This window comes from Heterodontus francisci, chromosome 2, assembly GCF_036365525.1.
Source record: "Heterodontus francisci isolate sHetFra1 chromosome 2, sHetFra1.hap1, whole genome shotgun sequence".
NCBI classification, from domain to species: Eukaryota; Metazoa; Chordata; class Chondrichthyes; order Heterodontiformes; family Heterodontidae; genus Heterodontus; species Heterodontus francisci.
In genome coordinates, this window is record NC_090372.1 from 152,595,917 (window position 1) to 152,623,848 (window position 27,932).

The 27,932-nt window shown below is 44.1% G+C and overlaps 1 protein-coding gene across 1 annotated transcript in view; it reads right to left on the minus strand.

Annotated features, from left to right (window-relative positions):
• LOC137347569 (tomoregulin-1-like) overlaps nucleotides 1-27,932 on the minus strand; it is a 319,329-nt gene that overhangs the window by 20,515 nt on the left and 270,882 nt on the right. Inside the window, exons 6-7 of the mRNA XM_068012070.1 lie at nucleotides 24,796-24,944; nucleotides 9,397-9,453 (exon numbers count right to left, since the gene is read on the minus strand). Of these exons, the coding sequence (XP_067868171.1) occupies nucleotides 9,397-9,453; nucleotides 24,796-24,944 (206 nt within the window). The remainder of the gene's footprint in view (nucleotides 1-9,396; nucleotides 9,454-24,795; nucleotides 24,945-27,932) is intronic.

A 27,932-nucleotide genomic window follows, 5' to 3' on the forward strand; every position in this document is an offset into this window, starting at 1 on the left:
CCCACATGCCCCAATGGTTAACAGATAGGAAGCAGAGAGTAGGAATAAATAGGCATTTTCAAGTTGGCAGACTGTAACCAGTGGAGTGCTGCAAGGATCAGTGCTGGGGCCTCAGCTATTTATAATCTATGTTAATGGCTTAGATGAAGGGACCAAGAGTAACGTATCCAAGTTTGCTAACGATACAAAGCTTGGTGGGAGTGCAAGCCAAGAGAAGAATACAAAGAGGCTGCAAAGAGATATAGGCAGGCTAAGTGAGTGACCAGCATATCAGCAGATGGAGTATAATGTGGGGAAGTGTTCACTTTGGTAGTAGGAATAGAAAAGCAGAATTTTTTTTTAAAGGTGTGAAACTTGTAAATGTTGATGTTCAGAGAGACTTGGGTGTACTCTTACAAGGAACACAGAAAGTTAGCATGCAGGTACAGCAAGCAATTCGGAAGGCAAATGGCATGTTGACCTTTATTGCAGGGAGACTGGAGCACAAGAATAAGGAAGTCTTGCTACACTTGTACAAGGCTTTCGGCGAGACCACACCTGCAATTCTGTGTGCAGTTTTGGTTTCCATATTTAAGGAAGGATATACTTGCTTTGGAGGCGATACAGTGAAGGTTCTGTAGATTAGTTCCCGGGATGAGAGGGTTGTCCTAAGACATGAGGCTGAGTAAATTGAGCCTATACTCTCTGGAGTGCAGCTTGAGAGGTGATTTCATTGAAACATGCAAGATTCTGAATGGGCTTCACAGGATAGACACTGAGAGGTTGTTTCCCTTGGCTGGGGAATCCAGGACATGGGGGCACAGTCTCAGGATAAGGGGACAATCATTGAGAACTGAGATGAGGAGAAATTTATTTACTCAAAGGGTTGTGAATCTTTGGAATTCTCTACTTGAGGGTTGTGAATATTGTTGAATATATTTAAGGTTGAGATAGAGAAATCTTTGATCTCTCAGGGACTCAAGGGATATGGGGAGCGGGCGGGAAAGTGGAGTTGAGGCTGAGGATTAGGCATGATCATATTAAATGGTGGTGCAGGCTCGAGGATGCCATATGGTCTACTACTGCTCCTATTTCTTATGTACTTACGACCGGGTCTGCCCCTTCAAAGGTACAGGAGGGACAGTCTTTGGCGGGGCCCTCACAGGCTCCCAACCTAGAGGATGTCTGCCACAGGTACTTCAACTGTCAGGGTAGGGGAACATGCAGCCTGCCTCTAAGTCTGTTGAAGGCACAGGGGTTGTACCACATAGGAATAATGAGAAGCAGATGAGAAAGACTTATTAGTTACACAAGGGAATTCACCTGGGCCTGTATAACAATGTTCACATCATTGCGTGTATGTTCATTTAAATGAATCAAACACTGAGCTGTTCAATGGCGAACGCAAACAATGCGGACCGCACTTCGCGGAGCTGCTGCGATATTCAGCGCGGCGGCTCAATTAAATGGCCAGGGCGGACTGCCCACCCCGATGACGTGGAGGGGGCGGGCGGTCTGTCCCCAGCAATGGTATCAGGCACCATTGCACAGGCACAGCACAATTTTTAAAGGGCTACGAGCCTTTTAAATTTACTTATTTAAAAGAATAGCCATTGTAAAATATTGAGTATAGTGATCCTGACCCTCTCCCACCCACTCCCCAATAAGCATCGAAGTAATTACCTGCCCTCTCCCCACCCCCCAAAACACTTACTTTGTGCTGGCGACCTTCCCCCTCCCCAGCTTTAAACTTTAAACTTTACCCCTTCCCACTACCCCCTAGACCAATGAAATTAATCTGACCCCACTCCCCATCCCCAACAGTGTCCCGCCTCAGATCCCTGGACGGGTATCTGAAGGCAAGGGAGTGCTGGCCCTCGGCAGCAATATTGCTCCGGAATGAACAGCAGGAGCGGGTAAGTAATTAATTCATGTATTTAAATAAGTTTAAATATTAAAATTTTTCTCCCGTCGCCGAGCGGCGGGGGAGGGGGACCGCCACGAAGCCTCACCGCTGCCAGCCATATCAGCTGGGCCTTCCCAGCATCGAGGCCCATGGCAGGCCCCTGCCAGAGGCGTATTCCGCCGCCCACCCCCCCCCAACCCCCCGCCACAACCTCTGGCGTCGGGCGGGGGGCTGTAAAATTCAGCCCACATTATTTGAACTCTTCATTCTTCTAGCCATCTACTTTGTTGTATCCTGAATTCCAAATGGACAGTAGCCTTCAGAAGAATGATATGCCCAGGTTGGAAGACAAACAAAGAATGTGAATATGATAGTTGGATTTTTGACTGTGGAAGTGATTTCTGTTGCGTTGGAAGTGGGATGGGCAGAGGGTTTATGATTGCACTGTCACAGAATCTCACACGCTCAGATTATCTGAAGCTTGCCTGTCTGAAGCCATTGCGGGCTTCTCTGGCATTCAAGCACCTTGGCCAAAACAGGATCCTCCTCCTCCTCCTTGGAGGATGCTGAGTGCTCTGCATCTTCCTCTTCCTGTAGCTCCAGTCGTCTCTGCAGTGCGATGTTGTGCAAGGCACAGCACCACCATACTGGTGCATATTGAAAGGCACTCCTGTAGTATTATAGTGTGTTGAAGTTGCAATTACATTGTGTGTTGTGTACTCTAGAGGCTGCTGTAGAACACACATGCTAGCAAAGGGAAAGTGAAACTAAGACAGAATACAGAAGAAGCCTTTAAGTTCAACAGCCTATAGTTTCTGTTTCATATTTTATAACAAACTCGGCTAAACCTCACTTTCAGCAACCCAATGGTTTGCTCAGTAATCGCCCTTGTTATATGGCTGTTGTTGTACCTCTCCTCTGACTCAGTGGCAGGGCTCTTCACAGGGATTATGAGAGGGTAGCCCTTATCTCCAAGGAGCCACCTACTCAGGCTTTTTGGAGGGGCGAAAACTTGTGGGAGATGTGACTGTCACAGAACGATGAATCATGACAGCTTCCAGGATATTTTGCACAGACATGCATGATAATCTTCCAGTGGTCACATATGAGCTGTACAATAAGGGCGTGGAATCCTTTCCGATTGATAAATACCCCAGACTGATCTGAGGGTGCCTTGATTGCTACAGTCAATGACTCCCTGATGGGGATCCAGCCACTGCAGCAAATACAAGAACCCTCTGTGTCTGATTGGCCTCATCCATGGCAAAGCGGACATAAGTGATGGCCTTGGCAAATATGGCATTGGTCATCTAGGAGATACACTTGTGGGCAACAGATTGTGAAATCATGCAGATAGCACCAGCAGATCCCTGAAAGAAGCTGAAGGCAAAGAAATTCAGGGCTGAGGTGACCTAATGGCCATTGGCAATGTGTACCCGCCTTGCCCTTTTAGAAAGAGGTCAAGCACCAGGAGGCTGCAGATGTCAGCAATGACTTGCTGTGAAAGTCTGAGCCTCCTGAGGCACTGTTGCACCGTTGAAGAAGCTGATCCTCTGTCTGTACACCCTGTGCTGGGGGTATCACCTCTTGTGAGCTGGAGCTCTGTGTCTATCCCCTCTGTCCTATGGAACAGCTTGTGGCTGCAGAGAAGGCAGCTGCTGCTGCTGCAGTTGTTGTTGCTCCTGCTGCTGCCAGTGTTGGTATGGATTTTCCTCTTGTCCCTCATCAGACAGAGGTCCATGCTGTAGCTGCATAAGTTACTCCCATGCTGCAGTGATAGCTGACAGTAGGGAAGATCAGATCAAGGTAAGTAAAGTCCAAGGTAGGGGAAATGACTTCCAAAAAGTTGGAAATCAACTTTGAGGCAGTGAAATCAGGCTCTCAGAACAAATGCTGTAAGTGCAAGCCTTTCCCATTAGCAGGAAAGCAGTTACGCAGTTTCACTCTTTAAAGGCTTTCCAGCCTGTCAGTTTCATTGATCAATGACTCCCCGCTGTTCTTATATTCTTTCATGGGATGTGGGTGCCACTGGCAAAGCCAGCATTTATCACCCATCCCCAATTGCCGTTCTTCTTGCCTTGTTGGCCCTTGTGAATTCCACTCGGCTTGGGAAACCCTTGCACTGGCTGTTAAAGTCAGAATTCAGGGTTAAAGACTGAATTAATGGATATGTAAATAACTGACCCAACAGTTCCATGGGAGTTTCCTGCTAGCCTCGGAATGTGCCTTGGTAAAACATGGAATTGGGAGTGATCATGTTGGTTTTCCACCACATAAGAACATCAGAAATAGGGGTGGCAGTAGGCCATGGCTGATCTATTTTGGCCTCAACTCCATTTACCTGTCTGCTCCTCATAAACCTTGACTCTCCTATAATTCACAAAACTGTCTATCTCAACCTTGAATATATTCAATGACACAACCTCCACTGCTCTCTGGGGTAGAGAATTCTAAAGATTTATGGCCCTCAGAGAAGAAATTCCTCCTAATCTCCATCTTAAATGGGAGACCCCTTATTCTGAAACTATGCCCCTAGTTCTAGATTCCCCCACAAGGGGAGACAACATCTCAGCATCTACCCTGCCAAGCCCCCTCAAAATCCTATATATTTCACGAAGATCACCTCTCATTCTTCTAAAATCCCATTAAGTATAGGCGCAACCTGCTCAACCTTTCCTCATAAGACAACCCCTTCATCCCAGGAATCAACGCAGTGAACCCTCTCTGAACTGCCTCCAATGTAACTGTATCCCTCCTTAAGTAAGGAGACCAAAACTCTAGGTGTGTTCTCACCAATGCACTGTATAGTTGTAGCAAGACTTCCCTACTATTGTATTCCATTCCCCTTGCAATAAAGAGCAATATTCCATTTGCCTTCCTAATTACTTGCTGTACTTGAATGCTAACTTTGTGTGTTTCATGTATAAGGACACCCAGATCCCTCTGTAGTCCGTAAGGGCTTCAGTTAGCCTAAGGGCGAGTGGGCCTCCCACCACCTCACCTGCCTCTGGTAAAACACCAGCAGAGGCGGGTGGGTGACAGCTGCACCATCCCACCCAATTCTGCACTCCCCCTACTGCCTCCAAGCTCACTCCCAGGGGTTAGGGGAAGCATAAAATTCCAGCCCAGGGGTCAAAGATGTGGAACAGTCAGAAAGATTGGGGGGACAGAGAGTGAGACTGCAGGATAGTGAAAAAAAGATTGTGGGACAGAGACAGAGATTGGGGGAAAACAATGAGACTATCAGGAGAGAGAAATCGGGGACAGAGCCACCAATTGGGGCGGACAGAGAAATGAAGAACAGAAAGAGAGATCCTCACCCAGAGTGCTTTTGGATGCTTCCTGATGCTGGTTATAGAACATAATTAACATTAGATACCTACAAGCTAATCTCTTGGTTGTTATGGTGAAATATAATTTGTACCTAGAGCATACCTGCCTTTATTGAAAACCATCCTTTAACATCTTATTAAATGCGGGTTGAACACTTTTTTATAACATAAGGCACTAAGCATGGCACATATCCCTGTACCTGGTTCTAGGCTTGGTGAATCAGAGGCTCCTGGGTTCCTGACCCACTCCAGAACTCCAGCACATAACACTTTGTGTCCTCATGCTGTGCTGCATTGTTGGAAGTACTGCTTTTTTAGATGCACTGTTAAACCGAGGAGTCCTGTATGTCTCTTCAGGTGGACATCAGGGCACTCTTTGAAGAAAAGCAGGGGTGTTCTCTTGATGTCCTGACCAACATTTAACCCTCAATCAATGCCATCAAAAACAGATTATCTGGTCATTTATGTCATTGCTATTAGTAGGACCTTGCTGTATGCAAGTTGGTAGCTGGATTTACCGAGAGATCAACAGTAACTACATTTCAAAAATGACTCATTGTCTGTGAAGTGCTTTAGAATGTACTGAGGATATGAAGGGCACTATATAAATGCAAGTTCTTTCTTTCTTTAATCTCCAGTCACCAGAATTCAATAAATAATTAATTGAACAATATAAAAACAATTTAAATAAATAATGTGAAATTTCAATCCTTTTTGTTTTAGTTTGCATATTTGTGTGAGTATGTGTCAGTGTGTGTGTGAGTATGTGTGTGTAAGGGGGTGCTGCTGCAGTTCTTCCCCGACCTCCAATCTGCATTCATGCATGTGTGTGGGTGGGGGGTGGGGTGGGGTGGTGGTCACATGTGGGGACAAAGTGATTTAAGTTACTTGCCGTGGGAGCCTTGGCCAACTTCAAAGTTAGCGAAGATAAAATTCCACTGGATGTGAATCGTGTGGCCTCCGTAATTCTGAGCGGGAGCGGCTGATTTTAATTTTGCTTATGCACCATTTCTACTAGTTGGGGGAAGGAGGTTTAAAATCAATCCCATACTTTCTGGCATTATTTTTATGCTTTTTACGTCCTCCTTTGTAATGGAAAATGCCTCTGTAAACTTGTTACACTCTAATTACATCCTCCTCCCAGTGATAGCACTACAGCAGTTCGACTGGCAGGTTAATTACCTCATGCAACTAGGAACTTGGAATGGAAAAGTTTGATAGGAAGTGAATTCAGATATTTATATGTGCCTATATATAAATTAGTGAAAGTTTGTGTTGGGTTACTTGACTGGGAAGTAATTTAATATCTAAGTACTGCAACTTCTTGTTTTATTGTGTGGAGAGTTTCCTGGATCCCATGGGAATGGTTCTACATTTGGTTAAAAGCTTGTAATATTTATTACACAGCTGTACATACATCCTATCAATTGTAACATGCTTTCACTGCACAATAAGCAACGTTACTTGTCAACTTGTCCAACATTTACTGTTAGCCCGAACAGATCCTCACACCACCTTAAAGCTCTTTTACTGCTTATCATGCATGGCTATACATCAGCAGGGCACGCTTTCAAATTGCAACTTACAGCCGATACTCAGCTTCAAAGATCTTTGCATGTAAAGCAAAGGTACGTTTCTAACAAGATACTGACATGTACAGTGGATTGCATCAATGAACCTCCATTTTGAGAAATGTAACAGTACAGTGGCTGTTATTAATATTCAGTGGGAAAGGAGATGGAAGTTCTGGTCATGCTGAACTATATGTCAGTCAGTTCAGTTTGATATCTGTGTGTACACTGACTGTCATTGGTTAGCAAAATTAAAGCACATAAGGATTGGTTAACAGGCAGAAAGCAATGAGTAGGAATAAACGAGTCATTCTCGTGTTGGCAGGCTGTGACTAGAGAGGTACAGCAGGGATCAGTGCTTGGGCCCCAGCTGTTCACAATATGTATCAATGATTTGGATGCGGGGACCAAATGTAATATTTCCAAATTCGCGGATGACACAAAACTAGGTGGGATGTGTGTTGTGAGGAAGATGCAAAGCAGCTTCAAGGGGACTTGGAAAGACTTAGTGAGTGGGCAAGAACATGGCAGATGGAATATAATGTGAAAAAATGTAGTGCCTCCTGACGTCTCTGACATTATGTTCTAGGAACATAGAAGCAGGAGTAGACCATTCAACCCATCGAGCCTGTTCCGCCATTCAATACGATCATGGCTGATTATCCACTTCAATGCCTTTTTCCCACATTATCCTCATATCCCTTTATGTCATTGATATTTAGAAATCTGTCAATCTCTACTTTAAACATACTCAATGACTGAGCTTCCAGAGCCCTCTGGAGTAGAGAATTCCAAAGATTCACAACCCTCCGGGTAAAGAAATCTCTCCTCAACTTGGTCCTAAGTGGTTACCCCTTATTTTGAAATTGTGTTCCCTCTCATTCTTCGAAACTCTAGAGAATACAGGCCCAGATTCCCCAATCTCTCTTCATAGGACAGTCCCGCCATCCCAGGAATAAGGCTGGTGAAACTTCGCTGCACTCCCTCTATGGCAATAATATCCTTCCGAAGGTAAATGAACCAAAACTGCACACAGTACTCCAAGTGTGGTCTAACCAAGGTTCTATACAACTGAAGCAAGACTTAACTACTCCTGTACTGAAATCCTCTTGCGATAAAGACTAACATACCATTAATTGTTTGCTGCACCTGCATGTTAGTTTTCAGTGACTTATTGACGAGGACACCCAGGTCCCTTTGTACATGTACACTTTCTAACCTATTACCATTTAAGAAATACTCTGCACACCTATTCCTCCTACCAAAATGGATAACCTCACATTTTTCCACATTATATTCCATCTGCCATGTTCTTGCCCACTAAGTCTGTCCAAATCCCCTTGAAACCACTTTGCATCTTCCTCATAACACATATTCCCACCTAGTTTTGTGTCATTTGCGAACTTGGAAATATTAACATTTGGTCCCCACATCCAAATCATTGATATACATTGTGAACAGCTGGGGCCCAAGTACTGATCCTTGCGGTACCCAACTAGTCACAGCCTGCCAATGCGAGAATGACCCGTTTATTCTTACTTTCTGCTTTTTGCCTGTTAACCAATCCTTAATCCATGCCAGTCTATTGCCTCCTATCCCATTTGCTTTGGTTTGCTAATCAACCTCTTGTGGAAGCCTTTATCAAAAGCCTTCTGAAAATCTAAGTGTACTATGTCTACCAACTTCCCTTCATCAATTCTGTTGGTAAACATCCTCAAAAAACTCCAACAGGTTCGTCAAACATGATTTCCCATTCATAAATCCATGTTGACCATGCCCAATCAGATTATTATTACTCAAGTGTCCATTTATCACATCCTTTATAATAGATTCTAACATTTTCCCTACTATTGATGGAAGGCTAACATCTGTAATTCCCTGTTCTCTCTCCCTCCCTTCTTAAATAGTATCACCCATTACCACTGTAACTAGAATACACTGTAGTTGTGGTGCTTCAAAATGAAACCCCTCTTTAATTTTAACTTAACACTACACTTAATATGGTTTGTTCCTCCTTGAGCTCCTCTGATAGCTTGAGTTTGAGTGTAGGAGCTCTATGTTTATGCCTCCTATTTTTTCATGTTCTGCTGAAGAATTGCCAGATTAATAGAACATTTATATTGAATTACCAGTCAATGCTGCTATTTTAAGCTCCACATAAATACCATATTGTTAAGAGACAAAAAAATGGCAAAAATGCAGAGGAACACATTCTTCATTAAAATGGCAGCAAAAATTAACAGTTAGATAAAAGTACCAAAAATGTATTGCAAGATTGGCGGAAAGAACTCTGCCTTTAAGGTCCCATTATCTGTGGAGTTTCCTTGTGGTTACTCCAGTTGGGTGAAGGCCACATCCAAAGCAATCCCATTCCAATTAGAGGAAAAGTTTTGATAGGCTTACATTTGATACACTGTAATATTTCCCGTGAGATCACTTTAGCCTGGATTAAAAGTGGCGCAGTTCTGCACTATCAGAATCTAAGTCAGACTTCCCAGATCCTCAGCCTATTCTTTGTCGCTGGCCACAGTGGCCAGAAAATGTATTATTTCAGCAGATGCAGTGAATGTTTTTAATCATATATAGATATAGTCATTCTCGCATTTACCTTTAACTTCTGTACCCAGCTGAAATCCATTGTCCTTCCCCAAAGAACCAGTTTCATCTTTAAAAAAAAGTTGATACATAAAGAAATTGTTAGCAGGCTGATTTATGACCCATTTGAAAGGCACCAACAATGACAGACTGAAACAAATATTTGGACATGCTGTTATCAATCTTTGTTCACTTCTGAATTAACATTAAGTGACATTGTCAGCAGTGTGACATTTGGTCCAGTTTGATCATCTGAAACCTTGGATTGGTTTTCCAATGCAAAATAAATACATAACTTTCAGGTGTATGTGTTTCATTGTGCAGTCACCTTTCCTCTAACATTCCAGCACAAACAATGGTCACAAAAATCATTACATTATTCCCCACAGTATCCATGGACAGTTTACCAGCCTTTGATAATGGTTGTATATTTTTGTAACTAGTTACTTAGTAATTTTAATAATTTGTCTTCAGTTACTGTTTCCATCATATCAACACATACTCTGCGTTTTGATGGGTATTTACACAGATGATTATAAAATGGAAACACTGTTGTAATGCTCATGAGATGCTACTCCACATGGTGCTGTCAGTTCCATTTTTTATATATCTTACTTCAGTCAAATACATTACATGATATATAACATTACAATATTATATGGATATGTGTTATGAAAATATATTAGCAGGCAACAGTCGGGTAGGCGGTGGCGTAGTGGTATTATAACTGAACTAGTAACCCAGAGACCCAGGGTATTTCTCTGGGGACATGGGTTCAAATCCCACCACAGCAGAAAGTGGAATTTGAATTTAATTAATAAATCTGGAATTAAAAGCCAGTCTAATGATGGCCATGAAACCAGTGGCGATTGTTGTAAAAACCCATCTGGTTCACTAATGTCCTTTAGGGAAGGAAATCTGCTGTCCTTACCTGGTCTGGCCTACATGTGACTCCAGACCCACAGCAATGTGGTTAACTCTTACATGCCCTCTGAAATGGCCTAGCAAGCCACTCAGTTGTACCTAACCGCTACAAAGTCAATAAAAAGGAATGAAACCGGACGGACCACCCGGCATTGACCTAGGCACCGGAAACGACAATGGCAAACCCAGCCCTGTCGACCCTGCAAAGTCCTCCTTACTAACATCTGGGGGCTTGTGCCAAAGTTGGGAGAGCTGTCCCACAGACTAGTCAAGCAATAACCTGACATAGTCATACTCACGGAATCATACCTTACAGACAATGTCCCAGACACTGCCATCACCATCCCCGGGTATGTCCTGTCCCACCGGCAGACAGACCCACCAGAGGTGGCGGGACAGTGGTATACAGTAGGGAGGGAGTTGCCCTGGGAGTCCTCAACATCAGCATGATGTCTCATGGTATCAGGTCAAACATGGGCAAGGTAACCTCCTACTGATTACCACCTACCGCCCTCAGCTGATGACTCAGTACTCCACCATGTTGAACACTACTTGGAGGAAGCACTGAGGGTGGCAAGGGCACAAAATTTACTCTGGGTGGGGGACTTCAATGTCCATCACCAAGAGTGACTCGGTAGCACCACTACTGACCGAGCTGGCCAAGTCCTAAAGGACATAGCTGTTAGACTGGGTCTCCGGCAGGTGGTGGGGGAACCAACACGAGGGAAAATCATACTTGACCTCGTCCTCACCAATCTGCCTGCCGCAGATGCTTCTGTCCATGACTGTATTGGTAGGAGTGACCACTGCACAGTCCTTGTGGAAATGAAGTCCTGCCTTCACATGAGGATACCGTCCATCGTGTTGTGTGGCACTATCACCGAGCTTCATGGGATAGATTTCGAACAGATCTAGCATTGCAAAACTGGGCATCCATGAGGCGCTGTGGGCCATCAGCAGCAGCAGAAATGTACTCAACCACAATCTGTAACCTCATGGCCCGGCATATTCCCCCACTCTACCATTACCATCAAGCCAGAATACCAACCCTGGTTCAATGAAGAGTGCAGGAGGGCATGCCAGGAGCAGCACCAGGCATACCTCAAAATGAGGTGTCAACCTGGTGAAGCTACAACACAGGACTATCTGCGTGCCAAATTGCGTAAGCAGCATGTGATAGACAGAGCTAAGCGAACCCATAACCAACGGATCAGATCGAAGCTCTGCAGTCCTGCCACATCCAGTCGTGAATGGTAGTGGACAAATAAACAACAAACTGGAGGAGGTGGCTCCACAAATATCCCCATCCTCAATGATGGGGGAGCTCAGCACATCAGTGCGAAAGATAAGGCTGAAGCATTTGCAACAATCTTCAGCCAGAAGTGCCGAGTTGATGATCCATGTTGGCCTCATCCTGAAGTCCCCAGCATCACAGATACCAGACTTCAGCCAATTCGATCCACTCCGCGTGATATCAAGAAACGACTGAAGGCACTGGATACTGCAAAGGCTATGGGTCCTGACAATATTCCGGCAATAGTACTGAAGACCTGTGCTCCAGAACTTGCCGTGCCCCTAGCCAAGCTGTTCCAGTACAGCTACAACACTGGTATCTACCCTGCAATGTGAAAAATTGCCCAGGTATGTCTTGTACACAAAAAGCAGGACAAGTCCAACCCGGCCAATTACCGCCCCATCAGCCTACTCTCAATCATCAGTAAAGTGATGGAAGGTGTCATCAACAGTGCCATCAAGCAGCACTTGCTTAGCAAGGTAGGTAAATTGGCCATTATAAATTGGCCCTAGTATAGATAGGTGGTAGGGAAATATAGATGGGGATGTGGTAGGAATATGGGATTAATGTAGGATTAGTATAAAATGGGTGGTTGATGGTCCGCACAGACTTGGTGGGCCGAAGGGCCTGTTTCAGTGCTTTATCTCTAAATAAATAAAATAAAAAATAAATAATAACCTGCTCACTGACGCTCAGTTTGGGTTCTGCCAGGGCCACTCAGCTCCTGACCTCATTACAGCCTTGATTCAAACATGGACAAAAGAGATGAACTCAAGAGGTGGGGTGACAGTGACTGCCCTTGACATCAAGGCAGCATTTGACCGAGTACGGCATCAAGGAGCCCTAGCAAAACTGAGGTCAATGGGAATCAGGGGGAAAACCGTCTGCTGGTTAGAGTCATACCTAGCGCAAAGGAAGGTGGTTGTGGTTGCTGGAGGTCAATCATCTGAGCTCCAGGACATCACTGCAGGAGTTCCTCAGGGTAGTGTCCTGGGCCCAACCATCTTCAGCTGCTTCATCAATGACTTTCCTTCAATCATAAGGTCAGAAGTGGGGATGTTCGCTGATGATTGCACAATGTTCAGCACCATTCGTGACTCCTCAGATACTGAAGCAGTCCGTGTAGAAATGCAGCAATACCTGGACAATATCCAGGCTTGGGCTGATAAGTGGCAAGTAACATTCGTGCCACACAAGTGCCAGGCAATGACCATCTCCAACAAAAGAGAATCTAACCATCTCCCCTTGACATTCAACAGCATTACCATCGCTGAATCCCCCACTATCAACATCCTAGGGGCTACCATCGACCAGAAACTGGAGTAGCCATATAAATACAAGGTTACAAGAGCAGGTCAGAGGCTAGGAATCCTGCGGCGAGTAACTCACCTCCTGACTCCCCAAAGCCTGTCCACCATCTACAAGGCACAAGTCAGGAGTGTGATGGAATACTCTCCACTTGCCTGGATGGGTGCAGCTCCAACAACACTCAAGAAGCTCGACACCATCCAGGACAAAGCAGCCCACTTGACTGGCACCCCATCTACAAACATTGACTCCCTCCACCACCGACGCACAGTGGCAGCCGTGTGTACCATCTACAAGATGCACTGCAGCAACGCACCAAGGCTCCTTAGACAGCACCTTCCAAACCCGCGACCTCTACCAACTAGAAGGACAAGGGCAGCAAATACATGGGAACACCACCACCTGCAAGTTCCCCTCCAAGTCACACACCATCCTGACTCGGAACTATATCGCCGTTCCTTCACTGTCGCTGGGTCAAAATCCTGGAACTCCCTTCCTAACAGCACTGTGGGTATACCTACCCCAAATGAACTGCAGTGGTTCAAGAAGGCAGCTCACCACCATCTTCTCAAGGGCAATTAGGGATGGGCAATAAATGCTGGCCTGGCCAGCGACAGCCACATCCCATGAATGAATAAAAAAAAAAGTAAAGGGAATTCAAAAATCTTTTATCAACATATGAATAGTAAAAAGGTCATCAGTGGAAAGGTGGGACCAATTAGGGATGAAAAATAGAGTACTTCTTGTGGAGGCAGAAGGCCTGGTTGAGATACTAAATGAGTACTTTCATATGTCTCCGCTAAAGAGGTGGATGCGGCAATGCGACAGTAATGAAGGAAGTACTAGAGAAATTGGATAGGATAAAAATAAAGAGAAGGTACGTGAAAGGTTGGCTGAACTCAAAGTAGAGAAATTACCAGGTCCAGGTGGAATGCATTTAGGTTGCTGAGGAAGGACAGGGTGGGAATTGCAGAGACTTTGGCCACAATCTTTCAATCCTTCTTAGATATGGGAGCAGTGCCAAAGGACTGGAAGAATGCAAATGTTGCACCCCTGTTTAAAACAAGAAGGGATCCATCAGCAATTACAGGCCAGTCATCCTAACGTCGATGATGGGGAAACTTTTAGAGACAATAATCTGGAACAAAATTAGGAAAAGTATGGGCTAATAAATGAAAACCAGAACAGATATGTTAAAGGCAAGTTGTGTTTGACTAATGTGATTGAATTCTTTGATGAAGTAATGGGCAGGGTTGATGAGCGCAGCGTGGTTGATGTTGTGTAAATGGACTTTCAAAAGGCAGTTGATAAAGTACTACATAATAGCAAAATTGAAGCCCATGGGATAAGGAAGCTGTGGCTGCGTGAATTAGTAACTGGTTAAGGGATAGAAAGCAAAGAGTAGTGATGAGTGGCTGTTGTTCAGACTGGAGGTTAGTGTCCCTGAGGGGCCAGTGTTGGGACCATGGACTTGGGTATAATTTAAAAGTTTGCAGATGACATGAAACTCATAAATGTAGTAAACAATGAGGAGGATAGTAACAGACTCCATCAGTACGTCAGCAGACTGGTGAAATGGGCAGACATATGGCGGATGAAATCTAACACAAAGAACTGTGAAGTAATTCATTTTGGCAGGAAGAGTGACCCTGCTCATCATCCAGAAAGTCAGTGGCGAACCCGCCTCTGCCAGGCCTGGGAACCATGTCAGAATTTTACAAGTCTCAGGCCTTTAATTGGACTTGGGTGGGATTTCCACCTCCTTGAGGCAGAAAGTCCCGCCTCCAAGAGCTGACAGCCAATCAGCGGGCTGGCAGCTCAGTCCCAGCAGCGCCACCGGGAGCTTTATTTCAGTGGGGGCGGTTGGGGCTTTGTGGGGGGCCTTCCGTGGGACATAGGGAGACCGAACAGGAGGACCCCCCAGCCCACAAGGAGGATGCCAGTTTTTACCTGGCGGCATTCTCAGGGCCTGAGGTGCCCACCAGCCACTAGTAAAGTACCAGCGGCAGCAGGAAGAGGCCCTTAAGTGGCAGTTAATTGGCCACTTAAGGGCCTTGATTGGCCTGGAGCAGGCGGGCCGTTTCTCGCTGCCGCCCTGGTAAAATTGCAACAGGGGCAGGAAGGCGTCCGGAATCACACCACTCCCCTGCCACCAGCCCACTCCTGTTGCTGGGGGGGGGGGCAGTGGGGGGCGTAAAATTTCGACCAATGGTGCAATTTTAAAAGGGTACATCGAGAGACCTGGGGCTGTACCTACTGAAAACTTTTAAGGTAGCAGGATAAATTGAGAATGCTGCTAAAAAGGCATATGGGATCCTTGACTTTATAAGTAGAGGCTGAGAGTACAAAAGCAAGGAAGTTATGCTTAGAAAACATAGTTTTGGCCCAGCTGGAGTACTTTGTTCAATTCTGGGCACCACCCTTTAGGAACAGTATCAAGACCTTAGAAAGATGACGGGGAGATTTACGAGAATGGTACTGGGCCTGAAAGACTTCAGTTGCTTTTTATTCTTTCATGAGATGTGGGTGTCACTGGCAAGGCCAGCATTGGTTGCCCATCCTTACTTGCCCTTGGCAACCGATTGGCCTGCTAGGCCATTTAAGAGGGCAGTTAAGAGTCAACCACATTGCTGTGGGTCTGGAGTCATATGTAGGCCAGACCAGGTAAAGACGCCAGATTTCCTTCCCTGAAGGACATTAGTGAACCGGACGGGTTTTTACGACAATTGATGATAGTTTCATGGCACCATTACTGAGACTAGCTTTCAATTCCAGATTGTCATTAATTAGCTGAATTTGAACTTGTTTCTAGGAGATTAGCCTAGGCCTCTGGATTACTAGTTCAGTGACATTACCACTACACCACCATCTCCCCCTGGTTACGTGGAGAGACTAGAGAAATTGGGGTTGTTCTTAGAGGAGAGAAGGTTAAAGGAAGATCTGATAAAGGTACTCAAAATCATGAAGGGTTTTGATAGAGTAAATGTGAAACTATTTCCAGTGGTAGAAGGGTGAGTACAATATAGACATCTACCCAACAATGTGGAAAATTGCCAGATACATCCTGTTCACAAAAAGCAGGACAAATCTAATCCAGCTAATTACTGCCACATCAGTCTACTCTCAATCATCAGCAAAGTGATAGAAGATGGCATTGACAGTGCTACCAAGCACCACTTACACATCAATAACCTGCTCACAGAGGGTTCCACCAGGGCCACTGGGCTCCTGACCTCATTACAACCTTGGTTCAAACATGGACAAAAGAGCTGAATTCAAGAGGTGAGATGACAGTGTCAGTCCTTGACATCAAGGCAGCATTTGAGAAGACCTTGCAAAATTGTAGTTATTGGGAATCAGAGGGAAAACTCTCCACTGGTTGGAGTCATATCTAGCACAAAGGAAGATGGCTGTGTTATTGGAGGGCAAAGATCTAAGTTCCAGGACATCACCCTCAGGGTAGTGTGCTAGGCCCAACCATCTTCAGCTGCTTCATCGATGACCTTCCCTCCATCGTACAGCCAGAAGTAGGAATGTTCACTGATGATTGCAAAGTGTTCAGCACCATTCGCGTCTCCTCAGATACTGAAGCAGTTTGTGCCCACATGCAGCAAGACCTGGACAACATTCAGGCTTGGGCTGATAAGTGGCAAATAATATTCACGCCACACTAGTGCCAGGCAATGACCATCTCCAACAAGAAAGAATCTAACCATCTCCCCTTGACATTCAATGGCATTACCATTGCTGAATCCCTCACTATCAACATCCTGGGGGTTACCATTGACCAGAAACTGAACTGGACCAGCCACATAAATACTGTAGCTACAAAAGCAGGTAAGAGGCTGGGAATTCTGCAGTGAGTAACTCACCCCCAAAGCCTGTCCACTATCAACAAGGCACAAGTCAGGAGTGTGATGGAATACTCTCCACTTGCCTGGATGGGTGCAGCTCCAACAACTCTCAAGAAACTTGACACCATCCAGGACAAAGCAACCCACTTGATCAGCACCCCATCCACCACCTTAAACATTTATTCCTTCCACAACTGGCGCACCGTGGCAGCAGCATGTATTATATAAAGATGCACTGCAGCAACCTACCAAGCCTTCTTCAACAGCACCTTCCAAACCCATGACTTCTGCCACCTGGAAGGACAAGGGCAGCAGATGCAGGGGAACACTACCACCTGCAAGTTCCCCTCCAAGCCACATACCATCCTGACTTGGACTATACTGCCTTTCCTTCACTGTCACTGGTTCAAAAACCTGGAACTCCCTTCCTAACAACACATGGACTGCAGCGGTTCAAGAAGGTCACCACCACCTTCTCAAGGTCAATCAGGCCTTGCCAGCAATGCTCACATCCCATTCAAGAATTTTTAAAAAAGGACACAGATTTAAGGTAATTGGCAAAAGAACCAGAGGCAACATGAGGGAAAAAATGATGCAGAGATTCTTTGTGATCTGAAATGCATCGCCAGTAAGTTGGTGAAAGCAGATTCAATAATAACTTTCAAAAGTGAACTATACATTATATATCTATTATTGTTTCATGGAAATTGGCCAAATGGATGTATAAACTTGAAAAGACAAATTTTGCAAGACTATGGAGAAAGAGTAGGGAAGTAGCCGGCATGGACTCGATGGGACGAATGGCCTCCTTCTGTGCTGCAAATGACTCTAAGCAGGATTAATTGGATAACCCTTTCAAAGAGCCAACACGATAGGCCAAAGTGCTGTACTGTTTTATGATTCTATGTTGTTGCACATTGGTATCAGTGTCATGTATATGAACCTTTCTCTTTAATTCTGTAAGTCCTGCATAAATGGGAGCAGCTTTGGGCAGTGTCATGAAATGGTGTATAGGTGCATGCAGCTGGTGTGACATCTTCCAATCCACTGACTTCCAGGTCTCAGGTGCACTGCTCTAGGCAGCGATTATCTGCAGGCCAAACATCTGCTCATGGTTGAGGGAGAATAATAACAGGAATAATCATCAGCCTCTTCTTCAACTGCTAACACATAGCAAAATATAGATTGACAAAATATAATTTAGCCCATCAAGTCTGCTCCCTCCATGAGCCATTGACAATTTGTGCTGCCGTGAACTTCATCTAACTTTTTCCTATTTCATCTACAGTAGAAACAGAGACTGAGAGCAAATTAGTGACTATGGGATTCTGTGTGGCCTGAGAAGATCAGAGGGAAATGGGAGAAAATAAAAAGAATTATAACTATACTTAAAAATACACAAATATACATGTAGAAATAACCTTATTGCCCCTTACTGGGTCAGATAGATTGATTTGTCAAATCTCTCAACCTCTAAGAAGAATGAGTAAATGTTACATCCAAATCTGCACTATGACTTCCCTGATGATCTTGCTATTGAGAATGCTTCTGGGTATCTCAATACCAAAATAATCATTCTTTCCCACCAAAATTATTTATGTGAAAAAGGTCTTCTAAATTCTTTTTTTATCCAATTACTCATCTTTTCCCTGATATCTTATTGTACTGTTGAGGTCTCCCTGATTGGACTGATGATCAGTTTCAGCAGAATCTACGGATCAATAGCGTTTGCTATCCTGACAGAAATTTTCAACTCATCTCTGTCAAATATAAAGAAAAATATTACAAATTGACACTCCTGATATACAGACTTACTCAAAACACATATTGAGAATTCTGGCCTGGGCATCACAGGAGATTGCTTTGGAAGAAATTAATTACAAACAAATATTTACAACACAGTAACAGGCCATTAGGCCCAACTGGCCTATATGCTCCATACAAGCCCCCCCCTACCCTTCTTCATCTAACCCCATCAATATATCCTTCTATTCCTTTCTCCCTCATGTAATTAACTAGTTACCCCTTAAATGCATCTATACCATTCACCTCAACTACACCTTGTGGTAGTGAGTTCCACATTCTAACCGCTGTCTGGGTAGTGAAGTTTCTCCTGAACTCCTATTGGATCTAGTAGTTGTTGTTCTAACTGTAGTCCCAAAGGACCATAGGCATCTCTCCCCATTACAGCAAGACAATTGGTAATGTATAGCTTGAGGGTCACCACTCCACAAGCGTGGGGCAAGGCAAGGAGGCAGATCTCCATGAACTACCACAACCATTACAGGGATTAAACCCATGCTGTTAGCGTCTTCCTGTATCACACTCTAGCCGTCTAGCCAACTGAGCTAACCGACCCCCGGATATATTAGTGACTATGTTATACTTATGGCCCCTAGTTGTGGTCTCCTCCACAAGTGGAAATATCGGATTAGATTTTACGAAGAGGCAGTTGTCGCAGTTGGGACCGAAAGCGGGTCCTGAGCCCATGCGGGTGGACGCAGAACCCCGCGGGGACTTTATCAGCAGCAGCCAATTAAGAGGCCGCTGCTGGGATCCCGCCCACCAATTAAGGATGGTGGCCTGCCTTTCAGACCTGCCAGCTCAATCAGAGGGCCGGCAGGCCGGCATTGTCACCGATAGAGGTGGCTGTTGCTGTGGCTGCAGGGAGAAGGACAGGGTGCCTTCATGTTGAGGCACCCTTGAAAGGCAGGTCATTTTTTTTTTAATGTGCCCGTGCCAGGCAGCCAGGCCCCAGCAATCAGAGCAGTGAACACTCCAGTAGTAGCATTGGAGGCGCTGGGGTGGCCATTGCTGCTGGGGGCCCCTCCGTGGGCCATGAGCAGCCATAAAGGAAGGCCACGCTCCCAGGAACTCGCTGGAACGCTGCCTTAATATACATGGCAGTCTCCCTGCACGGCGGATCCCATCCTGACACAGGTAAAATGCTGGCGGAGCGGAAAGTGGCCGTTAATTGGCCTTTTGTGTGTCTACTTTAAGTGACTTGTGTTTCTGTACCCTCAGGTCCCTCTGTTCCTCAAACCTATGTTGGCTGTTATTTTTCAAGGAGTATGTGACCTCTACAGCCTTCTTACCAAATGTACTTCCTCAGATTTGTCAACATTGAAGTTCATTTGCCAATTATATGCTTATTATGCAGGTTTATCAATATCTTCCTGTATTTTATCACAGTCCTCCTCTGTATTAACTACATCCCCCAATATGGTGTTATCTGCAAATTTGGAAATTGTTCTTCCGAATCCTGACTCCAAATAGATTATGAAAATAGTGAACAACAATGGTCTTAGCACTGATCCTGTGGAACACCGCTTCCCACCATTTGCTAATCTGAGTAACCACCTATTCTCTATTTTCTGTTTTGGAGCCAGCTTGCTATCCATTCTGCGACTTGTCCTCTGACTCCACTCCTTATTTGTTGAGTTTACTATGTGGTACCTTGTCAAAGGCGTTTTGGAAATCCAAATATATTACATCTACTATATTATCCTTATCTATATTTTCTGTTACTTCTTCAAAGAATTCAATAAGCTCGGTCAAGCATGACCTTCCTTTCTGGAATCCATGTTGACGACTCTTAAGTATATTTTTAGTTTCTCGATGCTTTTCTATTACATCTTTGAGCAAGGGTTCCATTATCTTTCCTATCAACAGCATGAAGCTAAATGGTCTCTAACTCCCTGGACTCAGTCTATCTACTTTTTTATATATAAGAATCACATTAGCTGTCTGACAATCTTCTGGGACTTGTCCTTTTTCTAATTAATTTATATATGTATGGAATAATGCCTTTGCTATTTCTTCTTTAACTTCTTTTAATATGAGCAGATGCAATCTTAGATTAATTTGGATTAATCCGTAGAAAATTCCATAAGCCCACTGACTTCAGTGCCCAAAGCCCTGATTTATGTTCCTGGCAGATTCTTAAAATCTACTGTATATTGTTTAGTCAGTTCATATCTCATCCACTTTTTGTTGCATCTTATACATTCAGTTAAAGAAGGGTTCCATGAAACTGGGCTTTAATTAGTTGAATACACAGAAACAGACTTGATCACATTTTTAACAGATTGCACAATTTTTACATATGCAAACCCCTGATCAAAAAATGAGTGTAAGGATAAGACCAGCAACTACAGACTAGTCAATTTAAACTTGGTGGTGGGAAAGCCTGTAGAAATGATAATCCAGAACAAAATTAACAGTCACTTGGACAATGTGGGTTACTTAATGAAAACCAGCACAAATTTGTTAAAGGCAAATCCTGTTTAACTAACTTGATTGAGTTTTTTGATGAGGTAACAGAGAGAGTTGATGAGGGTAATGTGGTTGATGCTGTGTACGTGGACTTCCAAAAAGTGTTTGATAAAGTGCCACATAACAGGCTTGTCAGCAAAGTTGAAGCCCATGGAATAAAAGGGACAGTGGCAGCATGGGTACAAAGGTGGCTGAGTTACATCAGAGAGTAGTGGTGAATGATTGTTTTTCGAACTGGAGGAAGGTATACAGTGGAGTTTCCCAGGGATTGGTACTAGGACCATTGCTTTTCTTGATTTATATTAATGACCTAGACTTGGGTGTGCAGGGCAGAATTTCAAAATTCAAAGATCTCATAAAACTTGAAAGTATTATGAACTGTGAGGAGGATAGTGATCGACTTCAAGAGAACATAGGCTGGCAGAATGGGCTGACACGTGGCAGATAAAATTTAATGCAGAGAAGTGTGAAGTGATACATTTTGCTAGGAAGAATGAGGAGAGACAATATAAAATAAATGATATGATTCTAAAGGAGGTGCAGGAGGAGAGGGACCTGGGGGTATATGTACACAAATCGTACAGGGCATGTTCAGAAAATGATTATTAAAACATACGGGATCCTGAGTTTTATAAATAGGGACAGAGAATACAAAAACAAGGAAGTTATGTGAACCTTTATAAAACTCTGGTTCGGCCTCGACTGGAGTAATGTGTTCAATTCTGGGCACTACACTTTAAGAAGGAAGTGAAGGCGTTAGAGAAGGTGCAGAAAAGATTTTGAGAATGGTTCCAGGGATGAGAGACTTCAGTTACATGGATAGATTGGGGAAGCTGTGGTTGTTCTCCTTAGAGAAGAGAAGGTTGAGGATTAAGAGCAGATTTGGTAGATGTGTTCAAAATCATAAGGGTCTGGACAGAATAGGTAGGGAGAAACTTCCCATTGGTGGAAGGGTCGAGAATCAGAAGTTAATGGGAAAAGAACCAAAGGTGATATGAGAAAAAAAACCTTTTTTATGCAGTGTGTGGTTTGGATTTGGAATGCACTACCTCACTCATGGTGCAGGCAGATTCAACAGTGGCTTTCAAAAGGGAATTGGATAATTATTTGAAGAGAAAAAAATTGCAGGACTACAGAGAAAGGGTGGGAGAATGGGACTAGCTGAGCTGCTGTTGCAGAGAGCCAGCATGGACAGGATGGGCTGAATGCCCTCCTTCTGTGCTTTAACTGTTCTATGATTCTATGAATCCAGATACAATGCAGTAGAATTTCTACAGAGGAGTTCCCCCGATCTCCTGCCATGACCCCAGTGAAAGATTAGCAGAGTCTCCAGGAAACTGACATATTATGCAGTTGCTCTCGGCTATGTGCCAATCTGCTGCCAAAGTTGAGAGCTCCAGTGGAACTTTTACCCCAATATTTATATCAAAAGGGTAATGCTCAGCATTAATGGATATTTGATTCAGACATCAAAATCCTCCAAAGCCCAGAAATTCAGGAGTGCCGATGGATGGTGAGACAACTCTTGTGTGGGGGCCAGGAATCTCAGGGGCTGGGTGTTGGGATCGCATTGGGGGAGAGGGGGGCTTGGAATTGCAGGGTGCTGGGTGAGGGAGATCAGTAGGCATGGGATCTTGGAGCTGTGATGACCCAGAGGTAGGGACATTGGGTGGGCGGAGAGGGAGTGAGCGATTGGGGAACAGTGTGAGCATGAGTGATCAGGGCATTTGGAGAGAAGGTTAGGGGTAGGTAATCAGGCAGTTGGGAGAGGAGTGACGGGAGTTGAGGTGGTGAATCTGAGGTTGGTTGTGGCATTGATCAGGAAAGTGGTTCAAAGAGGGGTCAGGAGGAACAAATGCTTCCAATCCTAGCTCTACATTCAGGTTAAGTTACTTACTTTGTTTGTTGTAGGTGATCACTAGGACTAGTTTCCCTGAGCTGGATTTTGTGCTGGAGGCAGGGCTCCAGGCGATAGGCCGAAAAGGCGGGAGGAACCCCGTCGCTGTCTTTTCGTGCCCCCCCGGAGCGATCCTCCGGTCTTTTTGAAGCAAAGTTTTAGGAGACGGGATCCCCGTCCCTTTAAACAGCCCGCCACCAAGAGCTTCCAGACAATTAGAGGGTTGGCAGTTCAGCAGTATCGGCAGCGCCACAGGGAGCGGTAACTACTACCGGTACTGCAGAGGCCCCAGACCCAGGCCCAGCGGTGGAACCCTGGAACAGAAGTAGGTGAGGTGGGGTCGCCAAGGCCTATCCAGAAGGCCCCAGCGAGAGGGGGAGGAGGGGGGATTAATCATGCAGTCTAGGGAGAGGAGGTGTCCCAGGGTGCAAAATTGGTCCTGGTGGGGCACCCGGTAGGCCACAAATTGCCCACGAAGGAGGGACCCCTCCCCCCCCCCCAAAGCCCACAGGGAGAGTGCCTCATTTTACAAGGTGTCCTCCCCACGCAGTGGAGGCCCCCCCTCCCTCTGACTGTTGGTCAGATCCCAGCGGCAGTGGGAAGAGGCCCTTAATTGGCCGTTAATATGCCACTTAAGGGCCTCAGTTGGTCTCAGGGCGGGAAGGCTGTTGGCCTATCCAGCCCTCTTGAAGATCACTTGGCAACGGGCCCTCCACCCTGCTGCCCCTTCCCCCACCGCCACCTGTCCCAATACTCCGTGGCCCCTGCCTCCGACCTCACCTGAGGGGGCCTCACAAGTTGCCAGCCCTTGACTGCAGCCCATGTTACTGCAGGCTGTCTCAGGGCAAACCAATCTAGGAGAGGGACCTCAAGCATATCTGCAATTGCAAAAGGCCTAATGCATGCTTCAGTGTAGTTAAAGGACGGCTCTATATGACGGCTAGCGCACTTCTAGCTTGAAGAGCGCGCGTGCTTCCTGCCCACCATTTTGAGTGTTGGTGCAGCATGAGTTATCACAAATTTGCTTTAAAGATCCAACTGTTTTTGGTGTAATTTGGATGGAAAAGATTTCTGCATTGAAACAAGGCTAGCATAAGTAGTATTTGTCATTTGTAGCAACATAACAAATTGCAGTTGTTTTTTTATTAACATCACAAAACTGACAGCTAAAATTACATGTTTTTGAATGATTTTTTTCATCTAGAGTACTGACAATCTCAAAACAGCTTTTCAATTTCTTTTTCTGGAGAGGAGAGATTGATGTGCAAGAAATACATCTTATACATCTTAATTGAACTTTTGCCAAATGTGGCCTCATCCATTTGCCCTTTATAAGGTCATTCCTGGACTGAATCGCACTACAGTCTGTTCCCCAGCCTCCCACTGTGCACCTGTTAGTTTTCCTTTAGTGCCATTTTCTATTGCTTGGAGACGAGCTTAATACATTAACAGATGATTCACTAGCTAGCAGTTGAGAACAAACATGCTGACAAGTTCTATTAAAGGGGAGGCATATTTTCATTTAGAACTGCATAATTATTAATGGAAAACATAGTAATTTGGAATATACAATAGCTTTGAAAAGGCAGAAATACGCATTCATATGGAGCTAAACACTCATTGGGATGCTACATGATGTGAATGGAAATGAAAAAGACTGGGTGAAATGCCAATAATTGCATTATGAGTGAGCTAAACGATGCATCAACTATGGCTTTTAATTTATTATTTCTACAACTCTGCACATGGATAAATTGATGAAATGTTTTGCAGAATTTTTGCCACCCAAAGCAGATGCCGGTCTCTTAGAGCATCACTGTGAATATTGTTTCAATGCATAATTTCTGAAAATGTATTTACCTTGGCATTTACCAATACGTTTTACTTCAATCCATTCCTGTCTCTGGCAGGATGCTTCTTTGACAAGGCAAGGACTATCATATGACTTTCCATTAGATGCACACACTGGATTGTAGTTGAATCTGCTGCAGTCTATATTACACACGCACCTGATAAAACCAAAAAATGCACATTGTATCGGTTACCACATAAACCAATCACTGCTATACAAATTACATCACAATGAAACCTTTCAAACATGACTTTGCCACAAATTGCACCTGCTCAAACAGGAACCCCCAGAAAACATCTTCCTGAGTTCTAAATTCAAGTACCTGTACTGTAATAGCGTGCATCTTCACGGCATAACTTACCATTTCATTGCTGATGGAATTAATACTTCATGTGTGAAAGATGGAAAGTCAATAGGAAAACAGCAAACAAGTTTCCCCATGATTCATTTAAATTGTACTTGAGATTCTACTAAGAGCAGTGTACTCTTAGCATACACAAATGAATCTCACCACTGACTGAGATGCAGGATTCCTTCACTAGCTTGCCATTTTGAAAGCAGATTTGGGGGCAGGTTTATCTGATTTGGGACAAATTATTCCTCAGGCTCTTAATCTCGCGCCCCTGTCACACTGTATAAACATTGTGTTATCTGTTCAGCTTTGCTGATTTTACTGCCTTCTACATGACTGCTTATTAGACTCTAATGATTCAATTTAGTATAACTGATGCAGTTAACCTCTAGGAGAATAGTCATATTTTGCATAATGTCCAAGTGTCCACAGTTTGTTTTCATTGAATTTTCCACTATTCAAGATTACGTTTCTGGCAAACATCAATATCAGAAAAGAATGAAAGATGAAAAACAGCTCTCTCAGACATTAGAATGCTCTAAATTTCTCACAGCATTCACAAGATTTCCTGCTTATGAAACATCGATTTAAAAAGTCTGAGATTTTTTTTGGATCATTACTATTATAGTTCACTGGTATCTCAAACATCTATTAGTAAAAGGATAAGTAAAATGTATCTAATGTATTGGTCACATTCATATTAAAGGTGATCATTGTATAAAGCATATTAGTTTCTGTGGATGTTCAAAAGAGTAAAACAAAGATATTTACTCAAAATTGAAGAAGTAGTTCAGTCTAAAACATTTATTAATGGTCTTTCTGCATGATTAGTGGGGTCCATTTAATGATCATTGTACTTTATCTATCTTTCGTTACAGCACTTATAATTTTTATTTCATACATTCTCTAGGGCGGCACAGTGGCGCAGTGGTTAGCACCGCAGCCTCGCAGCTCCAAGGACCCGGGTTCGATTCCGGGTACTGCCTGTGTGGAGTTTGCAAGTTCTCCCTGTGTCTGCGTGGGTTTTCTCCGGGTGCTCCGGTTTCCTCCCACAAGCCAAAAGACTTGCAGGTTGATAGGTAAATTGGCCATTATAAATTGTCACTAGTATAGGTAGGTGGTAGGGAAATATAGGAACAGGTGGGGGTGTTTGGTAGTAATATGGGACTAGTGTAGGATTAGTATAAATGGGTGGTTGATGTTCGGCACAGACTCGGTGGGCCGAAGGGCCTGTTTCAGTGCTGTATCTCTAATCTAAAAAAAAAAATTTCAGTGTAAGAATCTGCTTCATTAGCTTGCAGAACATCAATAAATCTATACATTTTTTACTGGTTGCAATTGTCACTTAGAGTGCTTGAAATTCTACGATTTCAGGGAGTGGGGATCCATCTCTGCACGATGGCCACTGATCTGTGTTAGCACAGATCTCTGGCCAATTGACAAGGCCTCTCATCCCTTTCTTATAATCACCTGTAATAATTTTCAAATGAATTCCAATGCCTCCCTCACAGAAGTAGGAACATTCATGGAAGATGCTTCTACTGTGCCCATGGTCAGTCTAAATCAGATTACCAGTATAGATGCCATTGGTTTCTACATATGTTGAATAGTAGGCCACTGCACAGAGAACCTCAGTCTAGCTTATCAACATCAGCTCCAACTGTGTGTATATGTGGCGGTCAGGGGAGTAACTATTCATCCCAGACGTGTCCTAATATTCTCAATTGAAAATCAGGCCCACTAATCCATGTATTCTCATGCCACTTAAGAGGGAAACATTGACCCTCTGCCTTATAATTGCTGGGCCCTCATCAACTTGCACCACTGCTACCCCCTATATCATCAGGATGGTAGAAAATGAACTAGATGGACTTTTATCATCAGTAATTCCTATGCTCCTCCTTTCTATTTCTTCTTAGTTACCTCCCTTGCTTTATTTATTTTATGCTCTTTTCATTACCTCGCTTTTTTATTTCTTTTTTCCTTTATTTATGAGAGAGTTATTATAAGTGGAAAGGAAAGTTAAATCAGCTAGAAATGCAGGTCAAGTGGTAGACATTGTAGTTGTGTTTCATTTGAAAGTCAGGTATCAAGTAATTCCATGTATTTCCCCGTGAAGCACCTGCTGTGCACTTTAAAGATATTTCAGCATACTGACTACACTTCTTTTGCTTGGTCACTATTGGTTGTGTTGTCAGCAAAAGCAGTCTAAATTTAAATAATTTATGCAACTATCAGCCTAGTCTGCATTATCACTTAAAGATAAAAATTATGTGGGGGGAAATTAACTGAGCCTTTATAAAAATTGAAAACTGTATTTATGTATTAGGCATGAAACAGAATCGTGGGCACGGGATATGGGCGACCCCTAGTTTGATGGCTGGCAAAGTGGATTTGCAGCATGAGGCAGTTATTTGGTACTCCAGGCAATCTCCCTAGAGGACAGCAGTGCTGCATGTCGGGCAGGAGGTGGAAGCCATGGTCAATACTCTATGCAATACTTGTCAGTCTTAGGAATAGATTTAGGAACAGATAGCACACCTTCAGGAATGTGGCAATTAAGATTATGTAACAGTACCATTTGCCGGGTCAAAGGTCCAAGGTGTTACCTGTTTCATGTTTACTTCTCGTCAACGGTCAGCCCTCACACAACCTTATAGCTCTTCCATCATTTTTACAATAGCAACCAAAACAATGTGTGCTGATATAGTGCCTATACCGTTTTTAAAGATGTTTCAAGGCACTTCACAAAGGCACAGGGGAAATAAATGAATACTGAGACACTGGCAATGT